The following is a 17,575-nucleotide window of genomic DNA, read 5'->3' as shown; positions in this document are numbered from 1 at the left end:
GCAGTCTCAGGAGTAGCACTCTGTTCAGATTTTGATCAAAGATGCAGCCTGGAATTTCTAGGCACCTTCTGACTGTGTGATACAGTAGCAGAGTCATTAAAATGTCCCTTTTACCTTTTAAAGTAAAATTAAGTTAAATTTTTTTTTTAATTCAAGGGGACTTATCAACAAAGAAAATATTCCTTCTGGATTCAACAACCTTGATGAATGTATTTTGAATACTCAGGAAGTGGAAAAATTACATGAAAATTCTTCTGGTTACATTGGAGAAAGGGGCAAGCCTAAACGTCAGAAATCCAGCTCCAGACTTTCTGAGCCCAGTGAAAATCAAGATGATCTTGTGGTAAGTGAATAATTCTATAAAATTTTTACTTGTAGCCAGTAAGGAAATATCACATCTCTTTTCCTTGCTTTGTAAAAAATAATTTCAGTCTTGGGTTTCACAGAATTATAGAACAAGAGTTTTGAAAGAGACTTTAGAACTACTAAATATGCACACTTTTATTTTTTTAACAAAAGTAAAAACCAAGTTCAAGAAAGATTACATTTTGCCAAAGGAACCAGGAACACCGCACTTTCTGATTTCCATGTTATTGAGATTGGTCTGATTTTTATCTCATTCTTTTGAGTGTCTTTAAACTTTATTTTTGAAATAAAATTATTGATAGAGCACTTTTTCTTATTTTTCCCCATTTTTTCTTTTCTATATGAATATGTAAAAAAAAAATTTAATGAGTGAACTTGAAGTGAAAGAAAAATACAGGAAAAGAGGATCAACTCTTTGTGTTCAGAAATTTTCTTGGTGTTCAGAAATTTAATTTCATAACTATACTCTATAGTATTTTTTCCTATATTGATGAGAAACAAAAAAATTAATCTCCTACACAGTTACCCTAGACCTGGATCATTAATTTGATATGTAAGTTGTTACAAGTGGTTTTAGTCAATAACTAAATATTTATTCAGTTAAACTACAAATATGCATAATCCTTTTTTATGTACACTTCAGTTTCTCTGAAAAGTGAGAACCAAAGTCTGTCTTCTAATTCTCTTTAGTTTTAAGAAATTAAACCAAAAAAAAGAAAAAAAAAACCTGAAGATAAATTTTCTAATATAGCATGGAGTCCCTAATAAAAATAGGTAATATCCATTCTCCCAGGGTATAAAGCCTCTGTTGTACTTTATCTCTGAGCAGGTTTTTAGCTCCATGCTGGGTTTTCCATAAATTTAGTAAAATTTACAGGCCACCTATTTTCCCATTGTCAATTTCTGCATGTAATCAGAGAAGATTCCCAATTTTGCCCTAAATAAAATAAACATAAATGCAAATCTAGGGAAAGCATGTTTATTCCATCTTCCCCCAAATGTCTTGATACCCTGTCTCTAGAAATAAACTGATCACTTAGGACGAACAGAGGCAATCACCCACCTGAGACCCATGGCTGACACAGTTCTCCAAATAAAGAATGTGAGCTTTGGAACCATTATACAGTCAGTGTTTTTCACTACTAACTTAATTCTTATTTGGTGGGAAAAGTACATTTTATAGTAAATTAAATGATGCTAATTCCATTAGCTCTTTATTTGGCCCACGATTTCCTAATCTGTGGAAGAGAAATAACTCAAAGTCTGACACTTGGCTTTGAAAAGAATAGACTTCTCTGTTTAGATCCCTTTTAAAATGAACTTAACCCATCAATATTTTTTTTTCCACCAGGAATAGTATCTTAAATTAGCTAGGTGATAGTAGCTAATAAAAGTGGACGGGTACCTTTATTCCTTAGAATATGTTTGATTGGTAAACATATGGACATAGTCTTTGTTTAAAAACATTTGGATGAGAGAGCCTAATTCCATTCTGGTCTTTTGTCTGTGGCAGGATTTGCCCCCACCTTAGCTGCCAGTTTCCACATTCCAGGATTGTGCAGGTCACATGTTTATCATTGAGCTTAGTGGACCATGTCTTTACTGCAATAAATAATGTAAAACCCTGCCAACTTAGAAGAAAAACTTCCTCATCTGTAAAGTGAGGGTATTCTCCAAGATCTTTTCTGACTCATATCCCATGAATTTTAAATCTCACCTTCACAGGTAACCACAAAGCAAAGAGTCAGGGAACAGAACAATGGTTAGGATTTAGACTATGTCCTGACAGTGAAGTTGTGCATCTGAATTTTTATTTTTCCCACTCTTCTCCAAAACCTTTTCCCACTCCATTTCAAGTTCTTTATATGCCAACTGAGCTTTTGTTTCTGTAGCCAGAAAAATAATTATATGCCTTCTGTGTGCTGGAAAATGTCTTTCAGACCCTGGGGATACAGCTGTGAGAAAAACAAACAAAAATCACTGCCCTCTTAGAGCTTACATTCTAGTAAGGGAAACAGATAATAATCAAGATAGAAAAGTACAACATGAAATAGATTGGATAGTGATGACTATTAGGAAGAAAAATAAAGCAAGAAATAGGGATAGGAATGGTGAGAGGGCAGAGGATACAATTTTAAATAGAGTGGGAAGGGATACATTGGGAGTTCAAGATTTACAAGTACTAGCTACTATATATAAAATAGACAGACAACAAGTTTATATTGTATAGCACGAGGAACTATATTCAATATCTTGTAGTGCCCTATAATGAAAAACAATATGAAAAGGAATATATGTATGTTCATGTATGACTGAACTATTATGCTGTACTCCAGAAATTGACACAACATTGTACACTGACTGTACTTCAATAAAAATAAATAGGTAGAGTGATCAGGGAAGACTACCCTAGAATTTGACATTTGAGTATAAAGACATAGAGGAAGTAAGGAAGCAAGCCATTCTGTCATAGCAGGTACAGAGACCCCAAGACAATCATTTATCTGGAATGTTCCAGAAACCACAAGAATACTGTTAGGGTTGAAAGAGAATGAGCAAAGTGAAAGAGGTAATGGAAGGGCGAGGGCAGATGCAGTCAGGCCTCATAGAATCATTGTAAGGACCTTCCCTTGACTCCGGGTGAGATGAGAATCTGCTCGAGGGTTGTAGGTAGAGCAGTGATGTGACCTCCTGAACACTGGTTTGACTACTGTGTTGAGAACAGACAGTAAACAGGCAAGGGCAGAAGCAGGGAAACTAGTTACAAAACTATTGCAGTCATCTAGATTTGCACTGATGGTAGTTTGAACTAAGGTGATACCACACCTTAGGCCAGCACACGTTGCCTTGCAGGCTACAATGCACAACTCAGTGGGGCGTTGTGCACATCGACTGAAATGGGTCCTCCTCAAGTATGTATTGCAGTAGTCATGAGGTAATAGATGGATTCTGGATATATTTTGAAGGTAGAATTGACAGGATTTCCTGACATCACCAGTGGGGTATGGAAGTAACAGAAGCCCCATGGCTCTTGGGCTGAGCAATGAGAAGATTCGTGTTGCCAGTTTACTGAGATGGAGATGACAGAAGCCTGGGTGATGATATCATGGTTCAGTGTTAGGCATGTTAAGATCGAGCTGCCCATCAAATATCTAACAGGAGATATCAGGATGGAGACCAGATTTCTGGGCAGAGAGTTTAGGGGGAATATCGATATCCTTGCTAGAGATAACAGTGTGGAAGTCATCAGCAGATACAGGATATTTAAAGACAGTATGCTGGATGAGACAAGAGGGAGCGAGTGTGGACAGAAAAGAGAAGAGACCTCAGGGACTGTGAGTCCTGATGCATACCAGCATAAAGGGGGCGGGAAGATGAGAAGGTACCCGGAGAAGAAACTTAGGAAGGAACAACCAGCAAAGGAGAAGAAAAACGAGGTGTTTGGTGTCTTGGAAGTTAAGTATCTCGAGCTGGAAAGAGGGTGAAATGGTTGGCCAAGTAGAAGCCTGAGAGCCTGACCACTGAAATTAGAAAGCTGGAGATTACTTAATAAGAACAATTTTGGTGGAGAGACATGAGCAAAACCATTTTCCAGAGAAAATCAAAGGAGAGGAACTGAAGAACATAAGTAGTCATTTCACAGGGATTGCATCAGCTCACAACTCTGCTCAAGAGGGGAATAGGCTGCAGACCTGAAAAGGCATCTTGCAGATTGGGAGTCTAAAGTGGGGACTGAGTGCTTCCTCTTAAGATCTTTTACCTCTTGAGGCTGTCATGACCAGCAGAGACCAAGAGACTACAGATCATTAGAAAATAGAATAGAAATGAATGGTAGTGGCTGGCATTCGGTGTCCTGCCTCATCTGCAGTTATTGCCGTGGTCCCAACCATTTCCCCTCGCTTTACACTGCTACCTCCCACCTGTGCTCTTCAGTCTCTCTCAGAAGAAAACCTCGTCCCCTGACTTATTTTCAAGAGCTAAGACAGCCAACTTGTGTTTTAGCAACTCCCCTCACACCTGCTTCAAAATATCTCTAGCTCTTCACCTATTTTATTTTCTCACCTGCTCAAATGATAAAAGTGGTTTTTCTAAATTCGGAGGTTAACCTATGAGGTTAAGCATCTTTGGAAATTCTATTTTCTCCATCCATCTCCCCACCCATATGTACAAACATACACAGACGCTCACACACATGTACACTTTTCATTGCTTCCTCTCCATTGGCACGTTTCTGTTGGCCTAGAAAAAGCTTCTGTCTCTAAAAACGTTCTCTCTAGGGCACAATTTAATAGCTTGAATCAAAAGCCATGACTCAGTCACGCAATTTATCCAATAATCCTTCCTCCGCCACTCTGCTCTAGAGACACAATCTTAACAATGGAAAAGACAATAAGTATTAATTTGCTCACCACGTGGTTATCTATAATCTTGAGAAATTAGAGCCAATGTAAGTGTTCAAAAGTAGGAGACCAGATAACTAATATTTGTATGTCAATTCAACATAGTGTTATGCAATGAATTAAAATTATGGTTCTGAAGACTATTTAGTAAAATGAAAAATGTTTGGCAAGGAGTTTTTTAAGTGCTTTGCATATATTATCAACTTTAAGCCTCCCAATAATCCATAAGGTAGTTATTATTAATATTCTCAGTCTAAACATGAGGAAATGAGGCACAGGAGGTTAAACAGCTGTCCAAGATCACACGTAAGTGGTGGAGTTGGGATTTCATGATACTCTCCCTCAGTGTTAAAAGTAAGTTATGATGCAGTGTATATGGTGCATGCATGTATATATATGTATGTGTAAAGATATGTATTTAAATGTTCGTTCCTTGGGAAAAAGTCAAAGGAAATATACCTAAGAGTGATTGTATGATTATATTATGATGGTGGTAGTAGTGTTAGAGGTAATTGTTACTCCAAAGAATATGTGGGAAATTATACTAATTCTATAACAAGCATTACGTTTAATGTATAAAAATAAAAACATAGTCTAGTACCTCTCTTAATCATAAACAGCATCTATTTACTGTCATGTACACGCTCCAGAATCACAGGGTTCCAAGAAGGAGTATAGGTCTTCTAATCAGACCTGAATTTCATTTCCAACTTTATCACCTAATAGGTATGTCACGTGAACATGTTACTTAGCTTCAGTTAATTTATCTGTGACATGGAAACATTAATATCTCTTTGTGGGTTTTTTTTTTTTTTGGTGAGATTTAAATGCAATGAAATGTGCTAAAGAACAGGAAGAACTGAAAACAGCATGTGTTTAAATTCCTCTCTGCTCCCTCTGCTCTGATGTCCAATCTCTCCCCTTTGTTTTGTGCCATCAAAAATTTTGAACAAGTCCGCATTTCCAGGTCTTTTCACACTTGCTCATCAACCCCTGTAATCCGGATCCTACCCCACTTCCCTGAAGAAACTTCTTTCTCCGTGTCGGTGGGTGGACATGGGGTTGGAACTGGTCTTTTAAGACCACTGTGCTATTGTCTGCTTGGTCCTTGACCTCCATAAGTCCTTGTGGCACTTGATACTCCATCCTTTTTTCTCAGAACTCTTTCTCCCTTGGCCTCTGTGATGTTGACCTCTCTTTGTCCCCTTAGCACAATAACTGTTGTTTGCTGTGTCCTTCACTGGCTAATCTTCCGCAAAGCATGCTTAGATGTAAATGCTATGCAGATTGTTGTCTCATGTCTCTTTTCCTTCAGCATTTCAAGTGAGAGCTTCTCTACTTCATGGTGTCAGATGTCACCTCTCTACAGATGATTTCCAGATCAACATTTAACTGCAGTGCTCCTTATATCATACCTCAAAGTCAGTATGTTAAAATCACACTCATCATCTTCTCCTTGGTCTCTTTTTCACTGAGTGTACCCATCTGATTTCATCAGATCATCATCTTAGTCATTTTCTAAGTCCTTTCCTTTTCCTTATTCCCAGTCCTTCTTCAAACCTCTCAATCATATAACAAATTGAGGTGTCTCTACTCTAAGAATATGCCTGCCACCCTCTTCCCTTTGTGTTGCCATTGCATAGCTGAGGCCCTTTCTATAGCTAGTCTGGAATATGAAAACAGCCACCTAATGTGTCCTCATGCCTCCACTCTCTCCCTGTCCCCTCTCCAAGCCATTTTACCTGCTGCTGGAAAACAATCATTTACCTAATTTAGAAGCTTTTAACTCTTGTTTTTAATGCAGTATAACTCAGCAAGAACTCTGGTCAAAAACTGCTTGATGGTGATTACCTGAATGGCATCAGATTAACATAAAAGGGCCTAGCATTGGGAGCCATTGATTTAAAATTATTCGTTCTTTCAGTGATACAACAATTAACTATGACAAGCATAATTTTAGGCACTAAGGACAAATGGTGATCAAAACAGACACACTCCCTGCCCTCCTGAAGTTTATATACTCAAGACAGATAAGAAACAAAATACATGGTCAGATGTCAGTACGTGCTGTGCAGAGAAATGAAGCTGGGAAGTGGGTGGGAGGTGAGAGGTTGAGGACTGGTGTCTCCCAAGTGGAGGTCCTCAGGTCAGGACTTGCTGACAATGACACTTGTGCAGGGACCTGAAGATGGTGAGGGAGTGAGCTGTCAGGATCTCAGGAGAATCTCCGGGAGGAGGGAGCAACAGCCTTAGGCTTTTGAGGATAAGCAGCAGGCTACTGTGGTTGGAGCAGAGGTCGGGGGGAGCATCACAGGAGATGAGATTAGAGACATAGCAATACGGCTTTGTCACCGTTTTTAGATCTTCAGCATTTACCTTCAGTGAGATGAGGAGCCATCAGAGGATTAAAAGGAAGAGAGTCATTTTCTGAAATGCCTTTTGAAAGGATGACTCCATCAACTGGGTTAATAGCCGAAGGGTGGTGAGGGCTATTCAGAGAGAACCTAGCTTAGAAATAAAGAAAACATTAACCATGTCACAAACTGCAGCTGGAGCAGTAACCAAAATACAAAGTAACGAGGGCAAGGACTTGTGCCTGTCTGGTTCTCCATCCACCATTGTACCCCAGTGCCCAGCATCGTTCACCACCCACAAAATGTGTTTAAAAACATTAATGAATAAAGAGGTTAGGGTATATTTATATAATGAACTACTACTTAGCCATAAAAAATAATAAAATAATGGCATCTGCTGCAACATGGATGGACCTGGATTCTAAGTGAAGTAAGCCAGAAAAGAGGAAAAAAAAATACCATATGATATCACTGATACATGGAATTTTTTTTTTAAAGACACAAATGAACTTATTTACAAAACAGAAACAGACTCACAGACATAGAAAACAAATTTATGGTTACCAGGGGTAAAGAGGGTGGGAAGGAATAAATTGAGAGTTTGAGATTTGCAGTTACTAACTACTATATATAAAATAGATTAAAAGTTTCTACTGTATAGCACAGGGAACTATATTCAATACTTGTAGTAACCTATAATGAAAAAGAATATGAAAATGAATATATGTATGTATATGGATGACTAAATCATTGTGCTGTACACCAGAAATTGACACCTTGTAGCTGACTGTTCTTCACTTAAAAAAAAAAAAAAGAGTGAATGAATGGTTGCCATATTGTTTAGAGTAACAAAAGACCCAAAACACAATGTCTTGAGCATTGTAAAAGTCCTTTCTCCCATCACCATCTAAAGCAGGAGCTTAGGGCTCAGGAGTAGAGGATTTGCTCCATGCAGTGTTTCAGGGACCCAGGCCAGCTGTCTCTCTGCCATCTTCAGCAAGTAGCTTCCAGGGCCCTAGGGTGGTTTCCATCTCTGTTCCAGTTCACAAGAAGAGAATGAGTGTCGAGCATATACCTGGTGAGGCAGATAAGTTATTGGACAGGCCTGGAAGCCACACATAACACTTCTTGCATCCTGTTGGAGAGAACTTAGTCACATGGCCTGTCTAACTGCAAGAGAGGCTGGGGCATATGGCCCTTCATTCCTGTGCAGAGAAGGTAGAATAGATATGGGTGGACAGCCAGCAAGCTCTTCCATAAGCGTCCTCTGACAGTACCAGGAATTCTGTTTGAATACAGATTAATATATATAATTTTAAGCGGTAAGACATAAAATGTACTGAAGAGTACAAAAAGAAATTCAAATTTGCCATTAATCCTTTGTTACTGAGAATATATCAAATATTCACCTTCTGTTAGAGCTCAAGGTTAGAATAATGCACCTGTTGTGACTAGCAGTATGCAGCCTCCAGACTGAGCTGTTTGTGTACTGAGAGAAGGCATGTTTTCAGTGTCCTCTGTAAAGGCTTTGTCAGCATTTTACAGTTTTAGAAGACAAATTTGTTTTTGCTCCGAGTGTTTTCAAGTGCTTCAGTGGTCAAACAGATTTTGAGCCTAGCTGTCAATACCAAAAACAGAGAGGGGGTGGGGGAGGCAGAACTGAAAATAAATTCCACAGTTGAAAGCTAATTTTTTCAAGGCTTTTGCTCTTTATAGATTTGAGGTCGTCATTTTTATAATCAAGGAGGATGGATCTTAAAATTCAGTTTCTTCTGACGCCCAGAAATGGTCCAAATAAATTATAGCAAAGTCTGTGTGTTTTGAAAGTCACTGGTAGGGATTCTGTGAGGTGGAACTTTATGGATTATCAACTAGGTTTTATCTGTTTATTTTAATGCAATTCAAAAAGCAGTTTAATCAAATTATACTTAAAGACAATCTGTTCTTTGCTGTTTCTTAAAATTACCTATTACCTTTAAAAGATCCTAACTTTAGAAGACTAAAGTTAATGCAATAAAACATTTTTATAAGAATTATATTACTTCAGCCTCCAATAAATGGAAACATTAATGAACTACTCTTTTACAACACATAGAGGAGTGTTTGGGACCTAAAACAGTTCAAAACCTTCAGAAGGCATGGAGTCAGTATTTCCTCATAAGACCAGCACTATTAACAACTACAGAGCATTTGAAAGTCCAGTAGCATACTTCTCCCACCGTGGAAGCTTTCTGCATTTCAAGGGTTATTTTGACCTGTACATTCCATTTTCCTCTTCTCCCCATCTCAGTGAAGTGGAGGAATTGCTGATCTATTTATTTCTTCATCCTCCCTCCCTAAGCCCTTAGGCAAAGGATGGAAGAATCTAGAAAACATTTTGCAGGCATGGTACTTCCCTTACTGTACTCCTAGACCTTTATTACCCTTGTTAGTTTCATTCTGAAAAAATGAGGGTAGGTTGCCAATTGTAACACATTCTTCACATGCTCCTGTTTCCAAAAGGTGTAGGGGTAACACAGCTCCCCTAGCAAAGGAACACCATGTCCTCGCACACTGGTGAAAGCAGACTGTGAATATTCAGTAGTCTCAAATGTGTGGGGGCCAACATGGAAACTGGAATTGTTATAAAAGCTTTAGAGAGGAATATTGAACAATATTGAAAGTCACCCTTTGTCACTTGCATCTATTGAAAACTTAGCTCCTTGGAGAGTTCTTAAACATATGGATCAAACATTGTTTAAAAAGTGGGGTGGGGAAGAAAGTTGAAGTCACTGTTTTTTTTTTAACCCTGGAGATCAGCTAAACTTTCTCACAGCTCACAACTGCTTTTTACAAAGCTTTCTATTGTATAACAGAACTATTTTTTCCTGTAATTCTCAAAACCTACATTGATTATGTCTTCCTTCTGTTTAGGAAAAAAATCAATCTTCTAACACTCTTCTAACTGAAGTATCTTTTAATTTATATAATGCTATTATAGTCTGTTTTCTGTTCTCTCTTTCTGAATATTTCTTTGCCTTAATCTGAAGATTTTTATTTCTTCTGAAGTAGTCATTTATGTATAATTATAAATGTATTTCCCTGACACTGTATTAAAATGACCTGAAGGTAGAGGGTTGGGCTTTCCCTAGGAATGTGTGTTTCAGAGCTTCAGGAAAACCTAATGCTGTTGCACTAGATCTTACACTAAGGATTTCGATAATGTATTGAAGATTACCAGTGAGAATGAACAAAGATTCTTTGTCATAGATATCGCGCTCTTTATCAGAAAGATTACATTCAGGTAATAAGAGCAACTATGCTTTGGCTTAATGAAAGCCATTTTAGAGAGGCCTCTAACTCAAACTTCAGAGGTATAAAATATAAATATAATTGAACGTTACAGTTTTTTAAATTTCTCAGATCCATTCTAAAATTATCTGTGTAAATCATCTCAGTGTGTAAATTGGTGTGCAGTGTTGGCAGACACAAACATTTTCTTTACACTTTCTGGGATGTCATCTGAACTGTGGACAAATAGTCATAAGATATCTCCTTGTGTATTTCACAGCCTTAGAAGAAATAATATCATCAACAATAACACATAATATTCACTAAATGTACCAGGAATTATTCTAGTGCTTTACATGTTTTATCTCATTGAATTCTCGTGACCAGCCTGTGTGAAATCTTGTTGCCGTCCTCATTTTCCAAATGAGCAAACTTGAAGGTCGAGTAGGTTCATCCAGTTGGTGAAGTGATGGAGCTAGCATTCAAATCCGAACATTCTGACTTCAGAGCTGCCATTACAGCTGTCATGCTGTGCTGTCTTGCTTTGTTTTTATTCTTCGGTGGGGCCCAGGGTTTTAACTTTAAGAATCACAGACAAGTTGGCCACACCACCATAAATGGAAAGTAACTTCCATTGTAGTGGTAAGCCATCTACCGAGGCAAAAATTAATTATCTACTCTAATTATATGCTTATTTTGTGTAGATTTTTATATATGTCAATTTCATGGGATTATTGTGAACCTTAATCAGATTTACTTTCCAACGGGCTTTTCATAAAGGGAGATTATAAATATATAGATGAACATGCATTGCTTCAGTTTGTGCTCTTTATTTTGGTAACACAGAATATGTGGATTGTGCTTGGTGGTCTTTTAATGCAGATGTGAATCTTTGAGTTCAACGAAATTGGAGTCCAAATCGCCAAGGCAGCTATGTGTTTGAGTCTACTGAATGTAAACGTGCTCGTTTGCATATTTGTAATCTTCTTGCATGGACATGGCTTGCTTACTCTGTGCTCACTCACCTGAGTTGTACAGTTGTGCTTAGGAACCGTTGCCCATTTTCACAGAGGCAGTCAAAAAACCTTACACGCCTGCCACCTGATAAGCATTAAGCCCTCTCAGTCAGGCTGAAATACATGCTGTTTAAAGTAAGTTTCCTGTTTATATTTTTTCCATCTTGGCTAATATAAAGATTAATATTAAATATCACAGAAAGAGAGGTTCTTAATAAGTTAACTCTATTTCTTTTTATGGATAGTTTACAGCTTAGATATAAGCTGCATATTACCCCAGATCATATTGGTAATATATACTGAAAAGATGTTAAATATGCAGTAAATGTTACAATGACTTCTCATTCTAATGCCACCCTGATATTCTGCAATCTGGGTTTTGCTGTGTTTAGCTACAAAACGTGGATCATACCTAAGAAGGACATTATAGAGCACAACGACCATTTCTGTAATGCCCAGGTATTTTTGTTAATGGGATGATAAAGTTCAACATAAGGTTCTATGCAAAGAGCATATAATGAACTGTCATAATTTTACTGGTTTTAACAAAGATAGGGATCTGAGGACTAGAATTAATTAATATCTGCATATTATCTGATTTTTCTATTTTAAAGAAAGGAGGGTCTGTGTTACATATTTCTTACCATTCCGACTGGGCAACCAATGGTTTGTTTTGTTCCAGAATATGGAAAATCTCAGGACCTCACCATCTTATGAAAGGACTGGACCTGACAGTGTTGAACTGATGTCCAATGAAAGGTAATTTTAGAGTTTTCTCCTAACATTGTTTACAAGAATGTGAATAGATTTTTTTTCACTCCACACAATGTGTGTTATAAGAACTAAAAAGAATGGAATTAAAGGACTATATATTTACCAGCAGTATTTTATAGCAAGGAAATGCTTAGAATGGAAACTCTTACCATGGTGCTATTAAAGGCAATTAACCACGTTCATGTTTTGTGTTTCTGGTTTTATTTTATTTTGATTAATTTTTTCTTTTGTTTTTGAATTTCATAAGGTCTTTTTTGTGCTACTGAGCCTACTTTTAAAATAAATGAAATCATAATTTCAGTGGATGAAAAGCAATGTTATAAAACAGAATGACATCTTATGACATTTTGTTGTTGCTGTTGTTTGTAGCAAAGAAAATGAAGAGGATGGCAGACACGCCCAGCATTTTGAGGTGAGTCGCTAACAAGTAAGACTGTGATTGTGACAGGACTGTTCACTGCTCTTGAGAGTACCTGTGAAGCATCATTAGCTGATCAGTGAGGGATCAATAAGCTTATTAGTAAGTGGCGGGACTGTGACTGGTAAGAAAGGCAGATACCAAGACCTAAAGATTCCTTGAGAAATCGTAAGAACACCATTCTTTTGCTTGTGAAGTTCTTTTATTTTGCTTGTGAAGATAAAGCGTAATAGCATGGAGACTTCTCCTTAGATTTTCCATAAAACAAGACAAAACAAGAAGCCAGAGCTACTGGTTTGATTTTCCGTGATTCTCTGCATTTATACACGATTGAAATAGATAGTAGTGAGTCTTAGTGGATTTGTCACAGAGATTATCTCATTAATTTTCAAATTAACATAAAATCAGTTCAAGTTACGAAATCCAATTCATTTTCTGAGTTTTGTGTCTCGTTTTAAGTAAACAACAGACAAAAAAAATTCTAACTCCCTTATGTTACCTGTATCTTAAAGTTTTGGTGGCTCTCCTGGCTCCCTGGGCCTCTGAGGGCATCGCCACTCTGACCCAAGTGTTTGGTTTCCTTTGCTCCCAGCGCCAGTTTCCATCAGGGCGCTCAGCTTCATTTCACGCCCGTGTGTGTAACCCATCGCTTCCAGAAGCTCCCAGGCCCACTTTCAATCTCATTATCAGTTTTCTTTTTGGCAATAATTCAAGCTTTTCTCAACCTCTTGGATTTTGACTCTTGATCTATTAATTATACATAGAACTGCCCCCTACCCAGTGATTCCTCATCTTGGTTGGGCACTAACCTAACTGACTGATGTGTTTATTCAATAATATATGTTGAGTCCTGCCTACTATGTACAGCTCCTGTGCTGGCAGCTGGGATTTCATAACAGCTGCAGGTCCTGCCTCCATGAAGTTTCCCAGTCTAGCAGATTAAGAACCTGAAAGCGCTGGACCCCCTTCTTGGAAAAACACACACTTGTAAAATTTGGCATGACATTGCTGGAAATGAATGGCCACCTGACACTCCCTCCACCCACCATGCTCTAGACTCCTCATATTTCCTGTGTGCAGTTGGTCGTGTGTATTCCTTCATTAACCCAGCCAGATGAGAGGAGGGACAGACTTCCTCTTTCAGACTTCACTGCTTCTAAGACACTCTTTCATCTCTGATTTCCAACACCTTTCGGCTCCCTTCCTGGGGACCCAGGCAACAAGTGGATGTTCTTGTCTTGTCTCTAGGCACCTTTTTTCAGAGCACAGTTTCCCCATGATGGTGTGGTGTGACTTTCCTGCTGTTTCATCCTTTCTCTGCTCTCTCCCTCCGCACACAGTGAGCACCTGCTCATCAACCATACCGTTGAACATTGTTGTAAAGAAAATGGCTTTGCCAGCCTCCCAGAGAGCTCTTCTCACTCCTTGCCTTTTATGTCTCTTTATCCTTTCTGAGATAAAAGTGTATAGAGCAACCTTTGCGGGTGAACTTCGCAACATGAACTCGTAAATTCCTAGTGGCACCCAAACCGAATCTGTGCTGAACTCGGTGTGTCTTGGTGTTTTTGTGGACAGCTCCCAGGGCTGTGGATGCATCACGGGGAAAGAATCTCAAATCTTTCTTCCACGGGCCAGGACCTGTTCTTACATGTGTCGCCCACACGCGTTTACCAATCAGCACCCAGCCCACTGCTGGTGCTCCTAAAGCCCGCGCTATTAATACTCATTGTCATCGTGATCGCTTCAGCTAGGAGATAAAATTAGGCAGTGAGTTAAAACCTGGACTAAGCTCCCCGTGTCATCGTTCTTTCACAACTGCTCCAAAGGAGGGGAAAAAGCCATCACTCTGCAAGGTGAGGATTGTTTCTGCTCATGAAGGCATGTGTTTCTTTCACTGAAAGAAATATATTTTACTATTAATGGACTGTGAAAAGATCTGTTTTCCATTTTTAAAGCTCTTTCCCTTGTTTCCAGTGTATTATAATTTCCTACATATATATATCCTATATATACACTGTATTATATAATATATAAATATACATTTTTATATATATTTTATATATATATATTACACTTTCTAGAACTTAAACAACCCAAGTACTTAATCTGGTTTTCTGATAATACCACAGTAATTCCTGAATTTCAGAGATGGAAAGTAAGTCTAGACTTTGGTTACCCCTCCTAGAATTCTGGTATTCTAGGTATTTAACTGGTATTTTATTTCAAGTCTCCTACAGCATCAGATTGAGATGCTAAAATTTATATGCCCACCGTGAATGGATATGATAATGTTTCTAACTTTATTTTCCATTAAGGCAGATTTTGTCCTCATTAATATTGCCCTTTAAATTTTCCTTGTAAACTCCCAGATTCATATAACACAGCAAATGACAGCCATTGGAGAAAGGTGGTTTGTCTTTCTTGTTTGACTAGTATTTTCATTAGAATAAGGAGCATTAACTTTCAGCCTCAGAAATGCTCCCCAGAGGGATCCACAGGCAGAGGGAGGCTGGTCTTAGAGTCTGCGGCTCAAAGGCAAATACAAACACAACTGGGGCTTTACTTTTTACATAATCATTTTGCAGCCTCGAGTGTGTTTTTGTTTGAATGCATATGTTGAAAAGTAAGCAGGGCCTATCCTTTGTTGCATGTCTTTTTAATTTCTTTTAATTACGCAATTAATTTGATCCAAAAAGAGTCTGCTGAGATCTCTGACAGTCACTGAGAGTTTTTCATTTCTGTTTCATCTGAGTCTTACGTGGTTTGTAGTAAAATTTGTTTAGTGACACGTTGGCAATGGGGAAAAAAAGTTAGCGTCACTTCAAAATGCCAAAACTTTTGAGTATGATTTCTTTCGGTAAGTTTTGGCAAGGCTGACATTTTACTAAAATATCCTGTTTGGGCTGGGTGACATATGACATACGCAAGAGCCTTGCACCCTATTCCCTGAACATGTGGAGTTCCGAGTCTGTTCTCTTGTTCTCAAACTCACTTGACAACTGGAAGTATCCAGGACAGAGGTCATCTTTAAAACTAGCAATATCTAGGGTGAGGGTGGTAGATTTCTAGGGCTCAGGGGTAGAGCATGTGCTCAGCATACACAAGGTCCTGGGTTCAATCCCCAGTGCCTCCTCTAAAATAAATAAATAAGTAAACTTAACTACCTCCCCCCACAAAAAAACCATGTTCTTACTTAAAAAAAAAAAAACCTGGCAATTTCTAGATTCTGAAAGAAAACACTGGAAATACAGATTTTCAAAGTTCTGTTTACAATGTAGTTTATACTTTACATTTCAGTTTGATTCCTTCTGATAAGTTACTTTCTATTGTGGAAATATTTAATACTTCCATATAAGATCGAGAATATTACAGTTATAACTTTATACTTAATCTTGTTGTCAAAAAAGCAAAATAGGTAAAAATTATTACCTACATGGAAGGGTATTACATTATCTGAGAGAGGTCATCATGGTCAGAAGTATAAGGTTAATGAAGTGTTAAAATTCTTTGAAGATGTTTTTCTGTTCTTTCTGCTTTCTAAGCCTACTGCTTAGAAGAGCTTAGAAGCATACCTTTGATAACAAACAAGACATTCATAATAAACAAAAGGCTATTTCCCTTTTTCTTATCCTGCTTCAAAAAACGAGAGAAGCAGGGGGAAGAGAAGATAAGACGTTCTAATCAAGCATGAGAATTAATATTAATTATCACAAGAGCTTAAGTGCAGGCTTTCATTTGCCTTGAGGAGGCTGGAGATAAACTCTGAACCATCCCCATCAACAAGCATTTATGAAATGGATGACTCTGTTACTTCAACTTCACTGCATTTCACAGAAGCTTTAGGGTTTTGTTGCTGGTTTAATATTAGAACCAGAAATGTTTAAAAAGCTCTTTGTTTAGATTCACTTCCAGTTCCATCCAGTCTTGAAAGGCTATGGAAGCTTTGCAATTCACATGAGTTTGGGGGCTTTGTTTTGTTCATTTTCCTTTATTGTCAGGCCAAACAGTAAATGTTTATACTTCCATGCGGCTCTTCTGTTAACTCTGTGAGGCCCCTTCCTGTGCACCCGGTGCTCCACAGGGCTCTCTGAGATATGGCTGTCCTGCTCCAGGGAGCTAGTGGTGCAGCTGCTTAGCCATATCCTGTGCAGAAAGGGGGAAGGGATGGAGCAGAAATGCACCAGTGATTTGAAGCCAGAGAAGGGGCAGGTCAATAAAGTCAGGATGGGAAAAACCAGGCCCAGCCAGACAGGGTCCAGTGGTAACAAGGATCAGGTGGACGGACTGGTAGTTAATGGCTCCTGGACCTGAACATGGACTGTTACCTGCAGCCCCAGGCAAGGTGAGCTCTCTTATTTGCTCCCTAGCACCCTGTGTTTTCTTTTTGTAACAGGCATGTGACTTGGCCCTTCCACATTAAATCCCCTGTTTTGTTAATTCCTGAAATTCCAGTACCTAGGACATAGTATGTGTTCTATAAACACTTGCCAGAGAGGGTATAGCTCAAGTGGTGGAGTGCATGCTTACCATGCACAAGGTCCTGAATTCAATCCCCAGCACCCTCCTCTAAATATAACTAAATAAATAAACCTAATTACCTCCCCCCTCCAAATAAAATTAAAATAAATAAAAATTTTAAAAATAATAAAATAAAAAAAAACACTTGCCAAATGAGTGAATGGAAAAGGAAGGTAGTATATAAGTGGAATTAGTATTTCTTATACTGTTATTACTGGCCAGTTGTTTTTATGCCACATAGTTTTCACTTGATCTTCACAACTTTATGGATGAACAAAAAAGAAGCTCAAATACCAAGAAGTTTATTCATTTAAGATCTTGCAGATGGCCCCCTGGTATTTAAACTCAGTCTTTGACTCTAAAACCACATCTGCCATACCACATTGTCTCTCCTGAGAGCCAGACACTCAGGTTATTTCATGACCTGAACATTTAGTGTGTTTTCGTATGGTACAGCAT

The 17,575-nt window shown here is 38.2% G+C and overlaps 1 protein-coding gene across 1 annotated transcript in view; it reads left to right on the top strand.

Annotated features, from left to right (window-relative positions):
* FAM13A (family with sequence similarity 13 member A) overlaps positions 1–17,575 on the top strand; it is a 265,769-nt gene that overhangs the window by 213,309 nt on the left and 34,885 nt on the right. Inside the window, 3 exon segments of the mRNA XM_015250473.3 lie at positions 157–343; positions 12,089–12,165; positions 12,550–12,592. Of these exon segments, the coding sequence (XP_015105959.2) occupies positions 157–343; positions 12,089–12,165; positions 12,550–12,592 (307 nt within the window).

This window comes from Vicugna pacos, chromosome 2 (assembly GCF_048564905.1).
Source record: "Vicugna pacos chromosome 2, VicPac4, whole genome shotgun sequence".
Classification (NCBI taxonomy): domain Eukaryota; kingdom Metazoa; phylum Chordata; class Mammalia; order Artiodactyla; family Camelidae; genus Vicugna; species Vicugna pacos.
This window is presented reverse-complemented; position numbering and strand designations above follow the sequence as displayed.